Raw genomic sequence first — 24,945 nt, 5'->3', positions numbered from 1 at the left:
TTTGGATTTGTTGGGTACCAAGAAGATAATGTATAAGGTGCAAGTTATACACTTAACATGCTCCTTTCTATTAAGTTTACACTTAATAGAAAAGAGCCTGAGTTAAAGAAAAGATTTCGCGTAAACTGAGGATCGCCTGACTTCGACCATTGTTCCATGTTACTCCTTTTTTAGCATTACCTCCTCGTTTCTCCTCCAATTGAAGCAAAATTGGCAGTTATGAATCTTTCATTCCGATCTTCTTAAGAAAAGTAAACAATTTTTGGAATTTACAAAAGCGATCGGAATAGTGACTACGGAATTGAAATTATTCCGATCGAATTGTGTGACGGGACTGTCGTCATTTTAAACAGTTCAACATGCGATGGCTTCTAGTATTTACATTACAACGACAAAAAAAAAAAAAAAAATGGCCCTTCTCAAAATATACCTTAATATGTCTTAAGATGTTACCCATTATATTTTGGGTAAAGAGTTGTCCATTCGCGAACTGGATTATTATACCAAGCTACAAAAAATCTTTATTTAAAATATTTTGAGTCCATCCATGGCCGGTCGTATACTTTTCTAAAAAGCCTCCGCTTGATATTTTCCATTATGTAAAGACTCGGTAACATGGAGGACAATTTAAATGTACAATAATATTTATAATTTTAACAATCAAAATTTTATTTTAAAGATATAATAGCGTTGTTTTAAACCATAAATTATTACTTCCGTCTTATTTTAGTTAAGTTCTGTTTATTATAATGTTTATTTATTTTTTCTATTTCGAAAATACATTAAATTAACCACCCGCGATCATTTTAATGTAAAGTGTAAATAAATACTACACGCACATACACACGTTTATTTACAACAGTTACACTCTCATACATTTGATTCTATATCCTTGTTATCCTCATTTATGTTACACTTATTAAATTGAACACTAATTAAAAGCTTACAGGAAGAACAACAAAAAGAAACGACAACAATAATAAACAAAACTAAATTAGTGAGAGAAGGGTGTCTGTAAAAGTTCCTTAAGAGGGGATTTTAATTATTTCTTTCGCCCCTCTCACTGTTTTAGTGATTGGGGACATGTGGTGTCTACGATGACAAGTCTCCATTCAGTAATGAGTAGTAAAAATATTACATTTACTCAGTCAGTCACTCATTCAATTGTTGTTTGTTGACACACTACAACAATGTTGTGATGTTGTTAGTAAAAACCCAATTTAAAGTAAATGAGTATAGTCTGTCTGTCAGTTTGTCCTGGGATAAATATGTACATCCTTATACTTACATATGCATACACATATATATGTTTGTAAGTACATGTTTTAGGATGTGTGTTTATACTTATTGATGTCGTTAATTCGTTTAGATTGTGCGAAATCACAGTGGGACTTCTGTACAAAAAGAGAGTCTATGCGTTTGAATTTTGTGTTTTGTATAATTGATCTTAATTAATTTATAGAAAATACATTTAGTTAAGGGAGGGCTATTTTGTTAATTAAACTGAAATGAAGCCATAGACACTGTTGTTTTGTGCCCTGTTCATAAAACTGCCAAAAAAATTGTATTAAAAACCCATAAATTGGGTTTATTTAATTTTATAGCACTATTTTAGAACGCATACATTTAATAGTTCTCGTTCTAGTGGAGACGAAGATTTTTGTTTGAAATTATCACATTCGGAATTGGTTCTGTGGAATCATTATGGATTTAATATACTCATGTGATGAGAAATGCACAAAGAACTAGGACTGTTCCAAAACTTATCTAAATATATGAGAAAAATGCACCATTTAACGTTGCCATATGCCAGGTGAGGACCATGTAATCCAAATATGAATTACTTCAGATTAATATCAAAATTTCATATAATTATGGGAGTACATGATCCATAATTATATCTTGTGAATCAATTAAATTATCTTCTAAAGCGTGCTTAACTGTTACTTCTTCGTCCTTTTGTTACAGGTTCTATAATTCTACACAATAAATAACTTCATTTTACTTTGAAAGAAGAGAGGTGAAGCATCGGATAAGTTTAGTAAAAGAAGAGAGAATAGAGCAAGAAGGATTAATCTGTCCATGTGAACTTAAAATCCCTTGATCATGTCGGCTATGTTGATTTTAAAACCAACCACTAGAACTGAACTAGAACTGAACTAGAACTGAACTAGAACTGAACTAGAACTGAACTAGAACTGAACTAGAACTGAACTAGAACTGAACTAGAACTGAACTAGAACTGAACTAGAACTGAACTAGAACTGAACTAGAACTGAACTAGAACTGAACTAGAACTGAACTAGAACTGAACTAGAACTGAACTAGAACTGAACTAGAACTGAACTAGAACTGAACTAGAACTGAACTAGAACTGAACTAGAACTGAACTAGAACTGAACTAGAACTGAACTAGAACTGAACTAGAACTGAACTAGAACTGAACTAGAACTGAACTAGAACTGAACTAGAACTGAACTAGAACTGAACTAGAACTGAACTAGAACTGAACTAGAACTAGAACTGAACTAGAACTGAACTAGAACTGAACTAGAACTGAACTAGAACTGAACTAGAACTGAACTAGAACTGAACTAGAACTGAACTAGAACTGAACTAGAACTGAACTAGAACTAGAACTGAACTAGAACTGAACTAAAACTGAACTAGAATTGAACTAGAACTGAACTAGAACTAGAACTGAACTAGAACTGAACTAGAACTAGAACTGAACTAGAACTGAACTAAAAGTGAACTAAAAGTGAACTAGAACTGAACTAGAACTGAACTAGAACTGAACTAAAACTGAACTAGAACTGAACTTGAATTGAACTAGAACTGAACTAGAACTGAACTGATCTAGAACTAAAACTGAACAAGAAATGAAAATTTCCATAGAAATTTTCTCTCTATGATGGAAAAACTGTCTTTAGAAATTGTCTCTCTATGATGGAGAAAAATTCTGTAGAAAATGAGTCTATTTTTTCGCTAGTTCATCAACTACACAGTTTCCCATTAAATTCCTAATTCACGTACCGATTTAAGTGCGACTGTTGAACGTCTCGCCATCCTATTATATGATGCCGGCCATTCCTGAACTAGTGTGGATGTAGTATATACTTCTTTTACGAATTTGATGGCAGCTTTAATATCTGTATAAGTTTGATTATGTTTTCTTTGATGAATAACTTTCGATATCATGGTCGAAATTTCCAACTTTCCTTCATAACTGTTTTGTTCATTATCCTTTAGAATGTAGGCTAAACCTTTTTCGTTTTAAGACGCTGCCAAATGTGATAATATAATAAGATGATAAAATGCTTTCTGGAGGCATAACGCTTGCATTTTGTCCCTAGATGTTATAACACAGCATCAATTTCTTTGAAGTAGGTATTATGTCGAGAACTCCAAGCCTTTGAAATACTGTCCATGCTTTCCATGTGTTTACTCACGAACCGTTTCATGGTTTTAAGCAAGAAGGAGTTATGAAGGTTCAGATCAAATCGTATAAAGATTTTCTAACATAGAGCTAATCGTGCAGCTTTAAATCTTCACTGGAACTTAAGTCAGAGTTTCGTTTAAGAATTCCCGGTTACGTCTAACATTTACCTTTGATTTCTGTTTGTATTAATCTTGAGAACGGATCGATTTGTATTTTGTCTGTTTTATTGATTCTCTTTCTTTGAAAGAGGTATTCTGTTAGAACCCCAAACTTTTCAAACGGGTTTTTGATATGTTTACTAAAGGTTTTATGATTTTGAGAAGAATGGAGGGCAAAAAAAGGTTAGATCTAACTAAAATTGATCAAAGATAATGATCTAAATAAATATGTGTTCACTTTCTTAAATTTTATTTTAAAGCATAATTAGCATCATGTTTTTAACAAATATTTATCTTAAAGAAATATAATGCTTAATTTTGTTTAAAGAATTAATTTGTTTTTTATTTGAAATATCTTCTTTTTTTATAAGTAATTTATAATTTACCTTTATTAATATTATTACCATAACAAATATATAGTAATAATAATTTTAGTACAGCTACAAGTATTTAACATTTTCTTCAATTTTTATTTTATTCACTTAATTTCAGTTTAATTGCAAATTTGTTTTTGGTTTCAATATTGGTTTTTTTGTTAATTTTTTTCTTTTTTATAATTTTGTTAACGCCAAAAAAAAACATTAAATTCAATAAAACAAACTTAAAATAGAATTGCATAAATTTTACACATAATTTCACTACTTGGACTAGATGCTAAATAGATTTACTTTGGTTTTGTGTTTTACTTACTACTAAAAATAAATATTACATGGTTAAATAATAATAATTATTATTAATTAAATAATTTTAAAGAAATATTTACTACTTTGTTATTTGTTATTTTTTTTTGTATCCACTCTGGTTCCTAATAATTAATTAATTAAACTTTTTTGTTATTTTAAACAAAAACAACTTAAAATTTTGAAAACAATATTCGTTGATATACTTTCTTCATTCGTTTGCTTTTGTTACTCTTTCTTCGTTTAATATGAAATATGAAAACAAAATAAAAATTATTAAAATAAAATTCTCAAAATCCTTTGGTTAGTTGGCATATTTATAAAAATTCCCGAAATGGTTCATCGAAATTGTTATTATCACCAGTTGAGTCGCCGTAGCCATTCATTATAATTGCTGTCTGTTGCAGTGGTTGCTGCTGTTGCTGTGGATTTGGCTGTTGCTGTTGTTGTGGCATTAATATTTGACTATGATTCGATATCATGACATGGTGTGACGACTGATGATGCATATGATTAATTGGCTGATTTTGTTGTATTTGTATGGTAGTAGTTGCTGTTGTCAGCGATTGTGTTTGGGGATTTTGTTGATGTTCGGCCAGAAGGGTACAATTATAGGAATTGCCACCATTTGCTGTTAGAGCATCGTCATAGCATGCTGGTAAACCCACTAAAACGTTGCCATTTGCCACCACGCCTCCGCTGCCTATACCGGCATTAAGGCCCAGCACCGTATTGGTTTCTCCCTCGCCCACTATATTGTTAGGGGCTGTGGAATCATTGCTGCCATTCATTAGAACGCCATTAAATTCGAGGGCGGATTCTTCATTGCGTTTCGCTAATATTATGTGAGTCAAATTAATAATATAGTTTTTGGCCAGAGTTAGTGTTTCGATTTTCGATAGTCTACGTTCCATTTCCACATGAGGTATCACTTCGCGCAGGGACTAAAATGAATTAAAAACAAATATTTGAAAATTTTCCTTCATTTCCAAAGTTTTCCCCTTTTACGCTAAAGATTTTAATCTACTCACCTGAAATGCATCATTTAAACTATGCATTCTCATGCGTTCCCTTTCATTGGACTCTAAACGTCTTAAATTGCGCTCTTTTGCATTGAGAGCACCTTTTCGTCGACGACTTTGACTGGTCCCCGATGAGTTGCGACCACGACTTGATGGACGGGCACCACTGCCACCGTTACTACTTCCTCCTCCACCACTAGTGTCATCGCTTTGCGAACTTGAATCTGTCATTTCCATATCATAATTATTGCTTAACTATACAGATATCGAAAATAAGAGAAATTTTCAAGAGATTGGAAAAATTATAAAATTAACATTGAAAAGTTCTAAATACTATCGAACATATTAGCTTAAAATTCTTATTAATCATCTTACCTGAGGTGTCCTACGACTAGTTCTTCTTATTGGTCTTGATGTTCTATTGTTATCCTGATTATTGTTTTCTGTTGCATGTTGTTGGGCGGTTGGTAGATTTTGTGTTTCTGTCATGGCGTAATTGAGCATTTGTTGTTGTTGCTGTTGGGTCTGTTGTTGTTGTTGTTGCAGTTGAGTGAAATCATGAGTACCCATTAATTCGATCACTTGACTATCGTGCATATTTAATTTACACATTAATTCATGATTCATTTTATGTTTTATTTCTTTTTATAGGCGGGTTGTTCTGAAATAGATAAAAATGTTAATTTAAAATTTGAAGAAACTCTCTTAATAATGTGTTCAAATTTAAGAATTTTAGTTTATTTTTAAGTCAATGGTTCTGGTATTAAAATTTTAATTGGACGATCGAGCTTCCGAAAATCAAACATTTTGGTGATGAAACCTCTGTCTATTCCATTGAAGTTTCGCATTTCAAAAATTATGATTAACAGGTTAATTATTTGAAAAACAATAACAAACAACAATCAATCATAAATAGATCACTGAGGTGTTCGAAATATGATGGTTTACAAATTTTGTAATTAAATTTCATGCGGTTGGAAGATCAAAAAAGACTCTATATATGATTATTAAACGATTCAAAGTTGATTCGGGGGATTCAGAGACCTGAATAGTTTGACATTATTGACGTGATAAGATCTACACTACGCAGTCTAGCGTACGATAGAATAGATTAAGAATTTCAATATTTGGTCAGAGTCGCAAGAGAGGATGGTGGTGTTGTAACTGTGGGTGTCACACCGTTTCATGAACGCTGAAAGACTGCTAATGTAACGTCAATTCCTAATAAGGGAGTGTCGAATAACCCTGAAAATTATAGCTCAATAGCAAATTTGTTCTGCACTTTTCAAAAGTTAGGGAAAGCATGGTTAACTTCCATCTTGTCAAATATTTAGAGATCAGCAATTTACTTAACGATCACCAGTATGGCTTTCGTAAAAATGTCTCTCTACTGCTGGTCTTCCTTTCGAGGAAATGGTATCATTGCATTCACCATTTTGGCAAATGTTAAGTTGTGATTCTAGATATTGCCAAGACGATTGATAAATCAAAATAAATTGCATTTGGTGTCGGTAATAATTCCTCTTGATTTAATTATTTCTCATCCATAGAACATTTTGTAGCGGAAAACACCTCTGATAGAATTTCCAACTAGGGATGATTGGCTTGTATCCGATAGACTGTTTGGTGGGTGTGCAGTTTTCACTGACGGGTCCAAGATGGATACCGGCACGGGTGCCGGTGTCTATATCGCTTATATCAACATAATTGGCTTGCATCCGATAGACTGTTTGGTGGGTGTGCAGTTTTCACTGACGGGTCCAAGATGGATACCGGCACGGGTGCCGGTGTCTATATCGCTTATATCAACATAAAACGGTCCTTCAGACTTCCTGACTGTAGTGTCTTTCAAGCAAAGACTCTACGAGTCTTCGTTAGCCAAACCTTCGCGTGACGACCATACAAACATTCTGTACGAAGTAGGTCTACTTGATCAGGGTAATTCCCCTCGAGAAATGCCGGTGTCTATATCGCTGATATCAACATAAAACGGTCGTTCAGACTCCCTGACGAATGTAGTGTAGTTCAAACTCCCTGACGAATGTAGTGGTTGTAGATTGTAGAAATGCCCTTAGGGACATTATGAGACTGTTTGTCATTAGATTGTGTTGGGTGCCGGGGCACTGTAATTGAGGTTGCGGAGGACTAGGTTCGAACCTTGATGAATCTAGATGACAGAAAACCACCCATTTGTCACTATTACAGGCTGATATTCGAAAGAATCCCTGAAATCATAAACCAGTCCTGGAATAGTAGATTGGATTGCATTTTGCCCTATGGCCAAAACTTGATATAGGAGCTACTAAAATACTTATAGGACTGGATAGACGCAGTTTAAGAATTCTGATAGGAAAGCTAACGTGTCACTGCTCAGTTAGGGCATTTGTCAGTAAGAGAGACAGCAATACACAGTACTATTGTAGGTTATGCGAGGATGGGAGTCGATCGAGCATATCATTTGCCACTGTCCTAGGATACAGAGTCTCAGGTTGAAATGGCTAGGAAATAGGTTTCACGACGAAATTGGGGATATTGCGGGTCTTTATCCTCGCAGTTTATTAGGTTTTGTCAAGGGCATTAGTCACTTCTTCGACTGGGCTTTATAGGGGGACGAAGATTTTCTCTCTTATCTCTTTATTCTTTGGGTTACTGACTTGTTAATTATATCTATCATTTTACCTTCTTCTCTGGTTTTACTTGTAGTATGTTTTCTTTTGTTTCTCTGTTTTTGAATCCTCACTCCTTGAAAGGATTCACAATGGACCTTAAGGATGTGGATATGCCATGTTTTTATGGTGTATAACCCTTCTTAACCTAAACCTACTTATTTCGAGATTTCTCAGAGATCGCACTATACGATTTCTTGTAGGGGAACACATCAAACGAGTTCTTATTTTCAGATATGACCTTTTATGCCAAACTTCCAAAACTATCTACTATTTTGGTGATGTCAGCAATATCAGCTATTCTTATTCATTCAATTATAGGCCTCTTTCTAGAGATTGAGGAAATGAGGAACAATATGAATGAATCACCCAATACCGACAATCTCAAATCAAATGTTCACAAACATTCCTCCCTTTCCCAACTTTTTTCCTACAATACTTAACGAACTAGTTTGGGAAAAAGCAGAGATAAATGACATTCGCAAAAAAAAAATTAAGGGATCGGTCATGTCCTTCGAACCCCTCCAGGAGAGAAATGTAATCATGCTCTAGAAGATTCATATTGAAAGAAGTTGCTGAACCTAAGGTCCTTAGGTTGCTGAACCTAAGGACCTGGCAGCGAATAGACAAATATGAAGCCAACTAAACGACGATATATTAATATGTTCCTTCTATAGACAGCACAAAATAAATTCACACCAGTTGCGTGGAAAAGCCAAAATTTTGTACGCTAACTTTAATCTTCTATAGTACTGCATTTTTTTTAAAGTATGTGTCATTGTAATAACTTCCTTTCCTAAATACGTTTAAAAGCCACAGGTGCTTGGATAGGAATAAAGTCAGTTAAGATGCATTTCTTATGTATTTAACAGCGTGAGCCAACAAGTAGCTTTTTGTATTGTGAAACCTTTTGCAATTGTTCTTTTCTTTCAGTAACATTTTGTAATAGACACACATGCGAATTAATATATTCTTACATTTACATGGGTAATACTTGTAAAACCCAACAGTTTTACAAGTAGTCAATGTATTTAGGTATCACTAAGACATTTTTACCAAATATTTAGTTATAAATATGTATTAATACCGGCGGCCCACGGGTCATGTGCCGACGTTAAGAAAAGGATGCATTAGAGGGAACTCTAAGCTACTTTGGCCGATTGGAAATCGGGTCGTTCCGGAGCGAAGATCCAATTGTCTTGGGAGCGAGAGCTATGAGTGACAACATAGCTAAACTTCCTAAAACCAAAACAGCACTTTCTGGAGAACAAAGCTATGAAAAGTTGGACATCCACGTCTAATGTATAGTCGAGGCCAAGCCATGCATCACTCAATGGAATCTTAAACCAGAATCATGCGGGCAATGTTGACAATGCATTCAACCTCGAAGTTAAGAGTGTCTCAAAAACCCCGAAGAGCGGGGACGAAGAAGCTAGAAAGCGGAAAAGAGCCGTATCTTAAGTCAAAGTTGCCAAGAGAAGACACTGGATTAGTGGACCACGTAATCTCTTCTAAGGGCAAACAATCAATAGAGAGCGTCAGCTGCGAGTTCAGCATGGGCGTGATGTTGATTAGGCATGTCACTGATATGCTGGTACCATGAAGAACTTGATGAAAGTATCCCTCCTGGAGAAACTGAAGAATGAAAACAATGCTATGAAGAATAGGAGTTCCACGTCTAATGTACAGCTGAAGCCAATCCATGCCTCACTTAAAGGAATCTTAAACCAGAATGCATTCAACTTTGAAGTTAAGAGCGTCTCAAAAGTCCCAAGAATGAGGACAAAGAAGCTAGATATTAAAAAAAAGAGACGCCATTTTAAGCTAAAGTTGCCAAGAGAAGACACTGGGATAGTAGAACACGTAATCTCTTCTAAGAGCAAACAAACAATAGAGAGCATGAGTTCATGGGTGTGATGTTGATGACGTTGGCATGTGACTAATGTGCTGGCACAATAAAGAACCCTTCTCCCTGAGACAGTACCAAGCTAGGACAGATCAAGAAGAGTGATTTTCTGGTGCTCTCAAAGTCTCCTGTCTACATAAAAGCATGGGACAGCAAATTGGATAATGAGCAAATATTTGAAATTCTTTCTTCACAGAAAAGAGGAATTCTTCCTATAATAGATATCTACTAGACCAGTCTTGCTAAGATAAATGATAAAGCTTATTTTGCATTTAAAGCTGTCATCTTCAAAATTGGGATGGGGCTGACTGAAAGGAGGCTTAAAGGAGCCTTTGTAACTGCGGAGATCCGAAACCTTGGGAAGACTCTTGGCAAACTATTTGGCCGAGCACTGTGTAAAAAGACCACAGTATACACCACAACTGCAGGGCAATGTTCATATGTTTGTAGGTGTGATAATTATGATGATGCATTTGGCGCCATTCAGATGGCAACACATGATGATGACTTTAATGATGATAAAATGAGTCTGTGTGGGAGGTAAAACTATTACTTTTTCCAAAAGGAGTCATACTAATGTTTTTGATCTTTAAATGTTATGGACATTTTGTTTTTTAATTTTCTTTAAAAAAAATGTTTCTTAAAAGAAAACATTTTGTTAATAAAAATGTTATTTAAACAGTTGTAACTACTATAGCCGTGTAGAATTGAAATTGTTGTTGGCGAGTGGTAATAGTTCTTGGGCAGACATTTGAAATAGTTAAATGTTATAAAGAAATTTGACCTCTTTAAATTGTTCAGAATTATATTTCTCATTTTGACTTCAATCATTTCGAGTACCAGGACTTATTTTACGATCACTTTAGTGGTTTTCAATAGGCGAGTGTTATAAGGAAGTCAAATATTATGTTATATCAAATGAAATATACACTCTTTTAATATTCTGCCTTTTCTATTTGTCCGACATCATTATAAAACAATATGTAGTAACAGTTTTAGTACATTTTAAACTATTGAAAAATTGCTCATAACCCGAACATTATAAATATTTCTATTAAAATTATCCCCGACCAGTGGCAAAACATTTAATGTTGAACGAATGCCTGACGACGGACATCTCTTTTGGTGCCACATTGTTTGTAGTCTGTGGCAAAATGTTGTTCATGAGTTCACAATGAGTTTTGTAATGATTGTAACCTTATAACCTTATTTCTTGGTTATACATTTCCAGCTTCTTCACACAATCACGATTCATTCAATGCAAAAAAAAAAAAACTCAAGTGTATTTAAAAGTAAAGAAATCCTTAGAAACGGTTAAACGCTAAAGAAAATATGTATAAAGGAAAATATTGTGTTTAAAAAGAAACTATTGTGAGAGTCACAGTTTACAACAACAACTACATGTCGTCGGTTAATAGGTGAAAGGCCCTTAACAATAGTTTACTTATTTAACAGGAGAAAAGGCATGACCTTCTATATGATTTCCTACACCAGAGATTTTTAAAAGGTCTAAGTATATTTTCAAATTTGTGAGATCCATTGTAATGGATTTATATTGGATCAATATACCTAAAATGGTATAAACTTTATCACAAAGATTTTCAGAATATCAAGAAGATGGTGCTCACCTTTAAACTGAGTGACATATGTGAAAATCTGACCCTATTTTAGGGAAGGTATTATAAAACCTACATTGTCAATATTGCTATCGAATAGTGCCGAAAAGATGGGCCTAACATTCCAATCGAGGGCATTTCCTTTGAAGAATTTTGACTTAAAATTTCATTAAGACTCAAAGATGATTATAGTTTTATTTAAACTGAAATATCAGTGATCAAACTTAGAACAAATTAAGTCAATAACTTATAGTCAAAGTGCGCAGGTCAGTGACTATTCCACATCAAAACTGCAGGATGTCTATACATGATTTAATAAAAACACTTTAATGAGTGAAGAGACACGGGAATAGCTTTGACAATGGAAACTATGATGAACTGGTAAGGAAAGGCAATATGATATTTACCAATTTTGTAGCGTTCCTTTATCGAACTGTAAAATTGGCATGATTAACGCTTAAGGCAGATAGTTGTGTGACTTCTCAAAGACCTTACCACATAAAAGGGACTCAGTTCATTGACCACATCTAGGCGTGCTTGTGACTTCTCAAAGACCGTACCACCTAAAAGGGACTCAGTTCATTGACCACATCTAGGCGTGCTTGTCTCAGTTGTAAATTCATTTCATTTTAATTTTATTCTACACAAAACGAAATACAACCCTGATCAGCTGTTGACGCGCCAAAAGTTGATAGTTGCTGAACTATTCGTGGCAGACGCGTTACAAACTACAGTGTATAATTTGTTAAATGAAAATACGCTATTTCAACTTCTTCTGACAGAAGTCTATGACGCATTGCCGCGTACGACGCGTGTTGTGTACTTCCACCTTAAGAAGGGATAGTGGTTTTATAAGTGTATACCAAGATTTTGTTTTTGTTTATTTAGGACAGTTTTCATTTGAGCTAACGATATGTCAATGTAAGTGCTTCTTGGATTGAATACAACCCCTGCAGGTCATTTTATTGTTAAAACATGATGAAAATGAAAAAAATATAGCGATGAAAAGAGCAAAACTTAAATAATAAAAGAAATAAAAAAGGGAAATTGTTATTGTTGTTAATGTGTTGTTGTTAAGTAATAGTTTGTGGTTGTAGTGCTATTGTTTACAACTTGAATAATGCACACATACATACATATAAACCCACGCACTTTTATATACAAAATAAATATCCGGCTGTTCGGGGTGCTAACTTGGGCTTGTCTTACAAAGAAGTCATAATCATCATTCTTCAGTTTAACTGCAAATGAACAATTGATTCAGTAATGGGTTACCTTGGGCATTTTAAATGACTACTTTCTATTAATATTAGTTAAAATAACTTCTTCCTAGATTTCTTCGGGACTCTAACTTGACAATTGACTTTCTCACTGTATCTTAGAATTGATCCAAAATGATACATACAACTCCTTGCAAAACTACTGGAAAATATTAAAATACACTTTCAATGTGTGACATTTCAATAAAAGTGTGGACTTGGTGTGTGAGTGCAATAGGAACGACATCCTTAATTCATCGGTATGTATGAGTGTTTTAAAGTTGTTTTTTTTTTTACTGAAAATACATATTTGCAGCAACAAGTTAAATGCCAACAAAATGTGGATTTAATCAGTTGTTGCATCTTTTGGCTGCAACAAGTTTATTGACCTCTTTTCAAAACACACAAATGTGCGTGACGAAATATGAATAAAGAATAGCCATTCAATGGTCAAAAATAACATCTCCAGGTTTAAAGAAGCTAAGTAAGAACGATGAATCCTCTATTAGTAATGCTTAAATACACTTAAACAAATTTATGGTCAAATATTCAAAATAGTGTAACAAAAGTGATGTTTTTGTTAAAACAAAGTTAAAACCATATTTAGGCAAATTTCAATACAATACTGTTCAAATCTGTAAACTTATATGGAGGCGTATGAGTAATATATGAGTACGTCATGACTCATCATGTCGATGATCCGAAACTTACTTTTGCGGCATAGAATGTTTTAGTTTGGAGGCGTCGATATGGTAAAAAATTAGAAAGCAAGTCCGAAGTAGCATTCCAGACCAGCACAGAATTCAGTAGCGAAATTTTAGTCTAAAGAAGGCAAGATATGAGATCTCAAATGTAATGGCGCTGGCTGGTTCCAAGGTTACGAAAAGATATGTGAAAAAATTAGAAAGCAAGTCCGAAGTAGCATTCCAGACCAGCACGGAATTCAATAGCGAAATTTTTGTCTGAAGAAGGCAAGATATGATATCTCAAATGTAATGGCGCTGGCTGGTTCCAATGTTACGAAAAGATATGTGAACGAAGGATCATCTTTTTGTTATTGCATCAGACGGGGTCGAGTATCTCAACGAGATACCCCAAAGGCCTAGATCCATCGTAGAAATACCGTTAGAAACCCCTAAACCGAAGAGCTTTTGGAGATCTACCAACTTATGACTAAAAAGTAAGAGTATGAGTCAATCGGCTATGCCGAATCTTATATATATGGTATGTCTAATAAACTTATGACTAAAAAGTAAGAGTATGAGACATTCGGCTATGCCGGATCTTATATGTATATATGGTATATCTAATAAACATAAGGATGATATTTGGAATGGTGCCTAAGTCAATTATGGACCGATCTCTGTCGAATCAACAAAATAATAATTTTTAAAAATGGTGGTAAGGATCAATTTAGCGATCATTATAATATTTGGTAGATAAATTTCGGTTCGTATAAAACTTATTTGTTTTCAATTTTCATCGTATTTTTAAGGAATAAGGGTCAGATGTATATAGATTTTGTTGTATATAAAACTTGTTTATGTCGATGAGGAGTTCTCGTATTTTAAATAAGAAAAATCTTTTCCTGAAGCTGACCTTATATGGGGTGAAGAGTCAGTTACCGACCCATCTCCATGTAGAATTTCATAACTGTACTTAGATTTGTAAGCTTATAATTAGCGTTAAAGTAATTTTTTGAAGAGGGCTTTATATGGAGGGTGAGGTCAATTATAGACCGATCTTTATAGATTGATTTTGGTTCATACAAAACTTGTTTTTATCGAATTTCATCACAGTACTCGCAATAAGTGTTAAAGTAATTTTCTGAGGGTGTCAATTATGAACTGATTCCTATCTATAGGGAATATTTGTGAAACATTTTAACCCTCTAACTATTTCCGTTCGGATTCTATCGTGCTTTCAACAAAGAGACAGACGGATATGGCTAGATTGTCTTCATTTAATGACGACCCCAAAATAAATGTATATATTTTTGTATTTCGAAGTGTTACACACTAAATGAATAAATCAATATATCAATATAGGTAGCTGACGTCTAATGACCTTCAAGAAATGTAATCGCCGTCCTGAACAAGTGCTGCTAAGGGGGGTTGAAGAGGTGGATTCGTATTCGGTATAATCACCATTCACGTCAACCAACAACGATGACTGTTTATCCATATCTTCGATGACGGCTTATTTGTGCTGGTGGATGAGTCGGTTGACAAAGACGTTATCTTGAATGTCACAATTTCCACTACTTAAAAGTAGTGTATTCTACATTACTCTTCCTTCCCCTCCGGGGCATGTTTCTTGGATGAAAGACTTGGTGTATTGCAATCCCGGGTTAAAAAGGTGCTACCAGTACTTTTAGTCTGCAGGGAATATAAACTGGTGTTGACATTTCTCTTCTTGGCTAGTCCTTGGATGATTTGACATGGGGCCTAAGCAGAGCACCACATAATCTGGTGCTACGGTGGCCAGTTGCCCGCAGGACTGGTCAGCTGTGGTTTAAATCCAAATTCGCGGAAAGGGGGTATTTGGTTAAAAGATTGATACACAGTGAAGTATAAATTTTCGGGATAAGTTTCTGTTACAGCTCCTAGTTTCAAGGAGCGGTATTGAGCTGATAATGCAAAGATTGGTTATGTGATGGAGTGAGATGTATCATTCGGATACTTGTATCTGATGGACGAGATGGATCCTGAGTTGTATCTGTGGATATGTCAGAATCACAGAAGAAGTGACGCTTGAAATGTTGGTGAAATTGGTTGAGACGTTGACTGCTGTCATTCCTCAACGGGACTACTATGGTAAGAGTTGATAGTTCTAGCACTCGAGCAAAGTGAATGTATACTGGACCGTAAATTTCACGTACATAAATTGCCACCTGAGTGTAAGAAGCACAATGGGGCGGTGGCGAGTCGTTGCAAAAGCTCAGCCAGTGGTTGAAAAAGACCACCGTGAAATAGGCCAACACGACAGGTGTTCACGTAAAGCAATTCGACATTAATTAATCTTCCCTTTGGAATACTTTCCGTTTAAAACCCAAGTTATGTTAAGTTATAAATCTTGACAAAAAGCTCTTAATTAGATATTTATATTTTTATGTATTTCATGTAATTTTTGCGAGTGTACTTGTCATGACAATTTCTTAATCCTATACTCTCCTAAGGATTGTATTATGTGTTTGTGTTAAGGTTTGTTACGCAAAATTATAAGTTGTAAATCCAAATTATTGTATGTATACCAAATTGCTCAGAATCTATTTCTAAGTCCATATACATATATCAATCTTTAAATCAAACTTTATAAATAGCACAATTTTTATGGAATTTTGTACTATTATTACATGGCTAATGTAACTGATAAAAATCGGTTCAATCTTTTTAATAGCCTTTTATACTCAGAATAATCTCAAAGTATTTGAGAACTCATAAGTATGTTAAATATATTAGTATCTCTACAAAACGCCGAAATTGTACTACTGATTTTTGTAGAAATCGGTTTATAACTGGAAACTTTCCCCATATAAAGTACCCCTTAGAAAATTACTACAACATCCATTAAAAAAAATGCATCAATCTATCAAACTCTATAGATTTTGCTACACATTTAACCCATAACATGTATAGAAAATATTTGTTCAAATATTCATTCCATAAGGATCGTTTAGACCCTATAGTTTTAAGCGTTCGTAAGCTTCAAAATTTAGCTGATATTGTCCATTTTCAAAACTCAACAAAGCTTTGTCAGAAGGAATGTTTGAGAAAAGTTTTATATACATGCCAAGTACCTTTCCTTTTGGACCCATCACCCATTATAGAAGGGCGGATATAGCTAGATCGTCTTACAATTTTATAAGGTCCCTTTTCGGTGTGTTGCAAAGGGAATGGTAAAATCAATATACCACCCAACTTTTTGATAATATAAGTAAAATAATCCTACAGGTTTTCATTTCATGCTGATGTTAATACTAAAACCAGTATTACACATATTGTGTAGTGGTTCTTGTGCTAAGACAATAAAAAATCTTACATCTTAAATGCATCTTGAAAAAAATTACTCATCTACGCTTCTGGCTAAACTTCAGCTATAATGAATAATACAAAATAATACGAAAGCTTTTTTACACTCATTTCAATTAGTTTAAGTTGAGTTCTTGACCATGAAACATTGGCAAAATATTTTCCTCTGTATAGTATTGATACTGATATCTTGGTCAACGTATGTAAAAAGTGTCGCCGAATGGGCCAATACGGAAGAAGGCAAAAAATATTTTATTGAAGACAGACATGAGGTAGACCGGTTTATTGTTTTATTTTTAATTTTATCAATTTAAATGACTCTTATTTTCCAAAAATATATAGTACACCTGGTTGGAATCTTTGCATGAATGTGCCAAACGCAATTTATCATTGGTAACTTTAGACTCGGTAGAGAAAAATAATGATTTTGTGAAATTAATGAAAAATCGTTATGGTAAGTTGTTATACAATCTGCTCTTTTTTGGGATCTGAAACTATACTTATATATTTGTTTTTAGGCCGTGGTCTAGATTTATGGATAGGTGGTTCTGCCTCTACGGCTGAAAATTCTATGCGTAAATTTGTTTGGGCTTCAAATGGCAAGACGTTTCAATTTGCCCACTGGCAAGAGGGTGAACCTAATAACTTGGGTGGCGAACAGCCTTGTGTGCATACCTGGTCCATATCGAAAGATTTTCGTTGGGCTGATGGTCAGTATCATTTAAAATACGGTTACATATGTGAGGAAACCACTTCGTTGTACAAATGCTGGGGGAGTTTGTGAATATAGCTATTTAAAGTTTAATTAATTATTAAAATTTCTTATGAACAATAAATATGGTCAATGACATTGATTGTTTACCTCGAATTGAAATTTAATAATAAACAAAATTATTGTTTAAACAAAAACAAGTGCATTTAAGCGGCGCAGATGTATTAAATAATACATTAATATATCGCGTGTATATTAAATTCGATTTGAAATTTTATACAGAAAAACCTGATTGTTTTAAAATTAAGAAGTGACAAATTGTAATGTTTTTATAATATATTGAACTTTTAATATTATACGATCAGTTGCAGATGGTTCTGGTTAGTATTGATACGAAAATATGACGTGAACTAAACATGTTTGAGAGAAAAATTGTATCGTCTATAAGTTTCGATCGACATTAAGATGATCATTAACAAATATACATATATGTTTATTAATTTATTCCGAACTATTTTTATGAATGTTAAGGGGGTCCATATCCTGTAGATTCAATTAGAAAAAATTATTTATATTAACTATCTATTATCAAATATGGTATTATTCTCTGTCGTCCATGGTCACAATGGTGACGCGGTTATAAACTGATAACAAAAAATCGAAAGCAAAAGCTTTATAAAAAACCAAATTTGATTATATCAAACACATGTGTAGAGAGAGTAACAACTGAAAATTATTCATAAATTATGAATTTTTAATTTCAAATTCTCCGAAATCATTTCAATTATCATAAGGTAAGATCTATGGCTTAAATTCCTTTGATTTAAGCTAAATTTGATTTGGGGTTTCAAAAATTATTGATAACTTAAAATTCTGTTTAATTTTTTTATCCCCCCATAAAAAAAGATGATTGTTTTTGTCATTTCGTTTGTAACACATTGAAATATTTGTCATAGACCAAAAAAGGTATATATATTATGGGTCCTTATTAAATTCTAAGACCGTCCGTCTGTCCGTCTGTCTGTCCGTCCGTCGGTCCGTCTGTCTGTCTGTTGAAATCACGATAGGAACCACAAGGGACAAGCTAGATAGTTGAAATTTTGCATGAATATTGAAAATAGGCAAAATCGGTCCGGTTTTCGGATAGTCCATATACAAGAACAGCTTTAACGGGCATAACTGTTCCAAAATCTCTACCAAATTTTATGAGGATCGGTCCATAAATTATCCTACCCCCTATATAAGGTCCCCTTCAGAAAATTACTTTAACGCTCATTACTGGCTTAAAAATAACAGTAGAGCGATGAAATTCGACACAGATAAGTTTTTTTCAAGCCAAAATTTCTCTACCAAATTCCATGTGGATCGATCCATTATTCACCCTACGCCCCCATATAAGGTCCCCTTCTCCCCCTTTTAGATATAATTTCTTGCGCAAGGAAATCGGTTCATGGTTTCTCATAGCTTCCATATAAATAAAAAAAATTAATTTAAAGCAGTCATGTAACAATATCTTATATGTATATCAATATTTCGGTTCTTAATAAAATTTAGAATTTAGAAATTCACGTTAACTAATAAAGACATAGGTGTGAAAAGTACAACTTATCCCATTAAACCAAGTCGTAAATGTCACCGTAATTTCGATAAGGACACGAGACACAGCTTCTTCGAATTTCACTTTCCGATCCATTTCATTTATTGGAGGATTTTATATGTATATTAGCGCCAAGACAACTTTATTTATTAAATATTGTATGCCATCTGAAAGTTCATTCTGTCAACTTTAAAAAAAAGGCTTAACATCTGACATTTCTTCTTTCTTCTTCAAGATATCTTAACCTAAAACTTGAAAACTAACTCATGGTTTTCGGTATATTCATGGTATTTATACCCAACAATACTATAATGCGGGAGGTATTATGCTTTGTGAATATTGTTTATAACGAACAAAAATATTGAATACACACCAATCTGAAGATGTTCCAGCCGACTGAGTCGACTTAACGATATCTGTCCGTCCCTCAGATTCAATGGATGTTATCTTAGCAACTACAGCAGATTTTTAAACAACTTAAAAAGTATTTTCATAGGAAAAAAATTGTAAATTTGAAGATATCTCGAAGAAATAAGAAGATATTGTCTTCATTTTAAAGTTATCAGAATGGACTTTCAGATGAAGAAAATCAGAGCTCAGATTCGGATTCAGAAAAGTACTCTCTGGGTTAAATATTTGTCGGCCTGCGATATTAATATCTGTTACACCTTTGAACTATCTGAAATTATGGATAGACAGACATTGCCCTATAGCCCATAGAGAGATCCCGAGATGAAGCATATACATAACAATGTATAAGCATATATTAACATATAATGAATAACGTAAAAAGTATGATAAATTCAATATCCGTGCAATCTATATTAAAATTTGAAAATATCAGTCCAATAGAAAGATAATGCACAATAGCTCGAAAACCAGTAATTATACACAGGGGTTTAGAAACTTTTATTATTGAAAATTATTCAATATTTCTGGAACTATTGGATATATTGCAATGAAATTTTACATGTTTGGAGTTGAGGTGTTTTTGAGTGACAGTTGTAGATGATCGTGGAAGGAACGGGGGCCAGTGGGTAGCCCCTCAAAGTAGATCACCTCGGGTATTAAATTAAAAAAAAAAAAAAAACATTTATGATCTGAATGAGCTGAAATTTAAAATATAACTACTCCTTGAGAAGATCTACAGAAAATTTGCTTAAGTTGATTATCTTTTTTGCTTTAAGAGATATTTAGGTTTATTTTTTTTATTCTTAAATTTTCAAGATCATTTTTCAGTTTTTCAAATGTGGCGGGCATATGAAGGGTCATAAAATTTTTTACAAATATCCTAGTTTTCTAATAAACTTCTCAACAGTTATCTTGTTCCCATAAAACGTTAGACACATCTAAAGTTGCAACATACATATAAAAAGGGCCGTAAAAACTATTTCTTAAATGTAAAAATTTTGGTTAAAACGGAAAAAATGGTTAATTTTAACAAATTCTGCGATAATTTATCGAATTCTTTCACGAATTTTCATTATCCGATTGTGTTAAAACTTTTCACTAGTTAATTTTAGATCCGATGGAATAAAATTAGACTTACCAAACACAATTTTCCATTTCATAAAAAAGCATTAAGAATATTAAAAGGAGTATAAGTTTGGAAACTTTCTGGTGATTAAGTTTATAGTTTTTATACAAGTTAAGCATAATGACTTTGGGATTAAACTTTAATATATTATATGTAAAATGTGAACAGATAAAGATATCGGAACGAAATTTTGGACATATGTATATAGAGCCAAGCCTTAATACCGTTTCAAAACCCGAAATTCTTGAAACGGAAAAATGTATTCCAAAAAAATTTTTTTTTTTTTGATAAAACGTTATTTACTTTGTGATAGTAGAAATACTTTGTATATATTTATAAGGAACATATATGGCTATAAAGAGTGCCCTGGTATGCTGGTTGGTAGTGTGCTAGCCTGTCAATCTTGAAGTTGCGGGTTCGATTCCCACCAGAGACTCTGACCTGCTACAATGGTCGTACGGTCATCGTCAACCTGCTCGCTAAATTTGGTTAGAATACAATTTGTAATTGTAATGTAATGGACAAATAAATAAATATATAAATCTCATATGTAAAAAAATCGGTTGTGCCAAAAGTTCTACATAAATAAACTTCGTATTCTGTTACAAATAATTTTACATCGGGCGACGGTCAATGTTATCTGAAATTTATGAATAAACTTTCGTTTCCCACTATAAGCAGAAAACGTCATATGATTAAGGAAGTGAATTGATTTATTTATATGTATTGTATTTTGAAGAGAAACAGAATCATATGAAATAGAGAAATCGAGCTCTAGAAACCTTACTAACCCAGATAAATTCTGATTTAGGGGAGAAGATTTCTTCGTAACAGTTATAGTATAATATCAGGAATTATAAAGTCGACAAAAATTATTTTAATTTTTATATTATTAAATATGAGGTCTTATCATCATTATATATTTTGGGATATATAGTCATAAATGGGGAACCCTTCAGATGGCAGTTTCATAACTCCAATTTTGAACTTTTCAAAACATTCTTAGAAAATCTCCATGTAATCCATTGATAATTAATAAAGGAGTAAACCCGTTTAAAATTAGAATGATATCTCTCACAGATCAGCGGTATTTACGATTTGTATTTTGACAATTTCGTAGATATATGTATGTATGTATATACATATGTTCATATTTTTGAAAATTAGCCTTAAATTCATGGCTGTTGAGCATTTTATATAAAACATTTTCAGAATATAATATTTCAGATAATAAGAAATATACTATATCTGAAGATTTGATAAAATCGAATAATGTTAACCGATAAACTGTAAAATTCAAAGACAAATTATCAAAATTTGGGAAACTTTATTGAAATATTATTCAGCCAATTTATATGAAATTTGAAAAAAAATATTTATAAGAGTTCCATATTTATAATGACATCAAAAAAATAACTTAATTAACCCTTAAACGTAAATATATTTATATTATCTTTATATTCCAAGAAACCGATATCAGATTCAGTTTCAACACCTAAAAATACTTGAAATCGAGTTAGATTGTTTTTGAAAGTTTTTCCAAACCTTCATTTCGTTGCTATGTGTTAACAGAGTAATTTGTTTAGTTATCGGATAATTTACTGAAATACAGAATTCCCGGTTTTTATCAATTGATTTGCCTTCAAAAGTAGATTTCGTTAATTCTGCTTAATTTCTAGTTTTATACTGCAGTTGATTAATTACAAAGGCTTTCTAAAGGATGGATCTGAGCTGGATTCAAATATGGTCACATCTCAAGCAAATCAGGTTTTCGAGATATCGAGTCCTAAAGTCGATAAATTACACCGACTTTCGAAAGGATGGATCTGAGCTGAATTTGAATCTGGCCAAATCTCAAGCACATAAGGTTTTCGAGATATCGAGTCTTAAAGTTGTAAAACCTCGGTTTTAGGGCATATTTGAGACGTTTTAATAGCGCGAAGACTTCTTTGTTTGTAAAACCTGTTAAAGCATCTGGAAGCCCAATATGTCGACTTTAACCTCCATTATATTTGCTTCTTTCTTCGAGATATCTTAACATAAAGCTTAATACAAGCATTCAATATACAAAAACTGAATTTTTTATTACATTTCAACTTTATTTTACAAGAATATATGTCACAACTAGTCAAAATTTGACCCCTAAATATACTTTTTTTAAATGTTTGAAAAACTTTTGTGGTTGCTGAGATATTGTCCGTTGAAATTTTGTTCAAGTGTAGATTCGAGTTCAGCGCAGAAAAGTAGTCTTCAGTTTTTGAATTTTTCCAATAAATTGTAATATAAATAAATTAATAACAAGAACTAAACTTACCTTTTTTTATATTTAAATAATTATCTTAAACAATATTAACAATTTCTCTTTATTAAACAGTAAAGTTGAACATTTTGCTTTAATTTTTTTTAAATTCAATTAAATTTGAAAAAAATAATATAAATTTTTTTTAATTTAGTGAATAAATTATTTTTTTATATAATATTAAATTTTATTTTGAGAACAAATAACACTTTTTTATTGGCTGTTTTTTCTCAATTAATTTGTTTAAACTTTTTATTAACAAATTTATTTTCACAAATACAATTTCTTTGAGAATTTTTAACACAAATTTTATAGTTTGGTTTCAAATAAGAAAACCGACCGTTAAACAATCAACCAACTTCCGCCAACGTATAAATTCAACTAAGCGGATGCCAACGTAACCGGAAACGTATGATGCCACTTGTGGAATGATACAGGAATGCCAGCATAATAATTTACCAAAATCAGTTGTAGTAGGCCGGCAACAAGCAACAAGTGACGAACACACGCATAGCGCACAAATTCACGAACAACATTTGACGAACTGTGGAAAATACCGAAAAGAACAGTCTCGTCTTGTCAGCAACAAGTCGTCTATATTAGTAGGCTGTTGTTGTTGCTGCTGTTGTTCGGCTCACGCAGTTCAAAGTTACCGTAACACAAGACGACACACTAGAACTACAATTAAAATGGGTTGGTCTATCTACCCACATTTGTGCGTGTGAAGGAAGACCTTCAAACGGTAACGGCGCATGCGATAAACTTGTTAGAACTGTTTAAAGGAGTTTATGTGTAAGTGTTGACTACTTTGTTTGAGTTAAACTCAATAAGGCTCAAATAATTGAGTGTAGTGCTTTGAGTATGATAAGTGCTTTGAGTGATGGTAAAATTTTCTTATCACTTGGAAAAGCACCCACATGAAAACAAATGACAAAGTTGTTCCATAATAAAAAAAAACACACACACACAAAAGAAGGGGGGTGTTTTATAAAATTATGATGATGAACCCAATTGATAGTTGCACATTGTTCAATTTTTTTCCTTTTCTATTTTCTTCCATTTTTTTCGCTGTTTTGTCTGCAATTGCGTTTTTGTTTATATTTAGATTAAAAACTACTACATATACATACTCGTATGATGTCTTATAATCACAAATCATAATCACTGTTATTGTCATAATGATGTTGCATTACAAAACATTACATCCTTGTATCCTTAAATATTAACATACAAACATATGTATATTAGTCTGTGTGTTTCAATTTCAATTTTCAATGTAGATAATTTCATAGTTAGGAGTTCATAAGGGGGAATTTAGATTTAGATATTCCCAAAATAGTTATGTTATAACATAAATTTTATAACTTATTTTTTAAATTTTAAGGCTTAAAAGATTCATAAACGAAGAATTTGATAACTAACTCCTAGCTGTGTTACAGTTATAATCATTTATGGATTGAGATGAATCCGAATCTGACATCAGCATTTCTTCTTCCTAAAGTAAAAAGAATAGTTTTTTGGCCATATTTTAGATACAATAGCCGCGTCAAAACAAGGTATCTTTATACCCTCCACCACCATCATCATCTCACACAGCAAAGTATATATGTTTATTACGGGTCCTTATCAAATTCTGAGTCGCTCACGCTCACGTTAAAACTAAGCAAAAGAAATCTACCAATCAAACTAAACCGAAAGTATTGTTGTCCTAAGCTATTGAAAATCAGCAAAAACGGTTTACAACTTTAAAAGTTATGAGTAAAAATTTCAGACTCCCTCCAAAAAAATTACGTTTTTTTTTCCTAATTTTTAAGTAGTTTTTCAGAAAATACAAAAGTTAATTATTCTTTTTGGCCCAGGGATCAATTATATTCAAAATTATAACATTCAAACCAAAATTTCCTATAGCCCCTATAGATACATATATACGGAAATGTATTTATATTTAATAACTTTCTCAAATATATCGGTATCAACTCAAAATTGTGTACTCAAAATTGTATAAATATAATATCATACT

General features: G+C 32.9%; 2 protein-coding genes across 2 annotated transcripts; one reads left to right on the top strand and one right to left on the bottom strand.

Annotated features, from left to right (window-relative positions):
* Positions 1-4,596: 4,596 nt before the first annotated feature.
* LOC119604342 (protein dimmed) lies at positions 4,597-23,127 on the bottom strand. The gene is made up of 4 exons (XM_037956914.1): positions 22,941-23,127; positions 5,678-5,963; positions 5,312-5,557; positions 4,597-5,224 (listed from the first exon to the last, which is right to left on the bottom strand). Exons 2-4 carry the CDS (start codon positions 5,927-5,929, stop codon positions 4,598-4,600), a joined length of 1,125 nt encoding a protein of 374 aa, XP_037812842.1. The 5' UTR covers positions 5,930-5,963; positions 22,941-23,127; the 3' UTR covers position 4,597.
* LOC119604345 (lectin subunit alpha-like) lies at positions 16,880-17,689 on the top strand. Its single transcript, XM_037956919.1, has 3 exons — positions 16,880-17,052; positions 17,123-17,234; positions 17,299-17,689. Exons 1-3 carry the CDS (start codon positions 16,921-16,923, stop codon positions 17,562-17,564), a joined length of 510 nt encoding a protein of 169 aa, XP_037812847.1. The 5' UTR covers positions 16,880-16,920; the 3' UTR covers positions 17,565-17,689.
* Positions 23,128-24,945: the final 1,818 nt, after the last annotated feature.

This window comes from Lucilia sericata, unplaced genomic scaffold (assembly GCF_015586225.1).
Source record: "Lucilia sericata isolate MDLA Ls3-8-SP2 unplaced genomic scaffold, ASM1558622v1 Contig000383F_arrow, whole genome shotgun sequence".
Taxonomy (NCBI): domain Eukaryota; kingdom Metazoa; phylum Arthropoda; class Insecta; order Diptera; family Calliphoridae; genus Lucilia; species Lucilia sericata.
This window is presented reverse-complemented; position numbering and strand designations above follow the sequence as displayed.

Coding starts and splice junctions, on each gene's coding strand:
- LOC119604342 (XM_037956914.1), bottom strand. CDS start 5,929: ATGAATCATGAATTAATGTGTAAATTAAATATGCACGATAGTCAAGTG. Junction 5,558..5,677: donor CTAGTCGTAGGACACCTCAG/GTAAGATGATTA, acceptor ATATCTGTATAG/TTAAGCAATAATTATGATAT. Junction 5,225..5,311: donor GTTTAAATGATGCATTTCAG/GTGAGTAGATTA, acceptor AATTCATTTTAG/TCCCTGCGCGAAGTGATACC.
- LOC119604345 (XM_037956919.1), top strand. CDS start 16,921: ATGAAACATTGGCAAAATATTTTCCTCTGTATAGTATTGATACTGATA. Junction 17,053..17,122: donor TTATTGAAGACAGACATGAG/GTAGACCGGTTT, acceptor AAAAATATATAG/TACACCTGGTTGGAATCTTT. Junction 17,235..17,298: donor ATTAATGAAAAATCGTTATG/GTAAGTTGTTAT, acceptor ATTTGTTTTTAG/GCCGTGGTCTAGATTTATGG.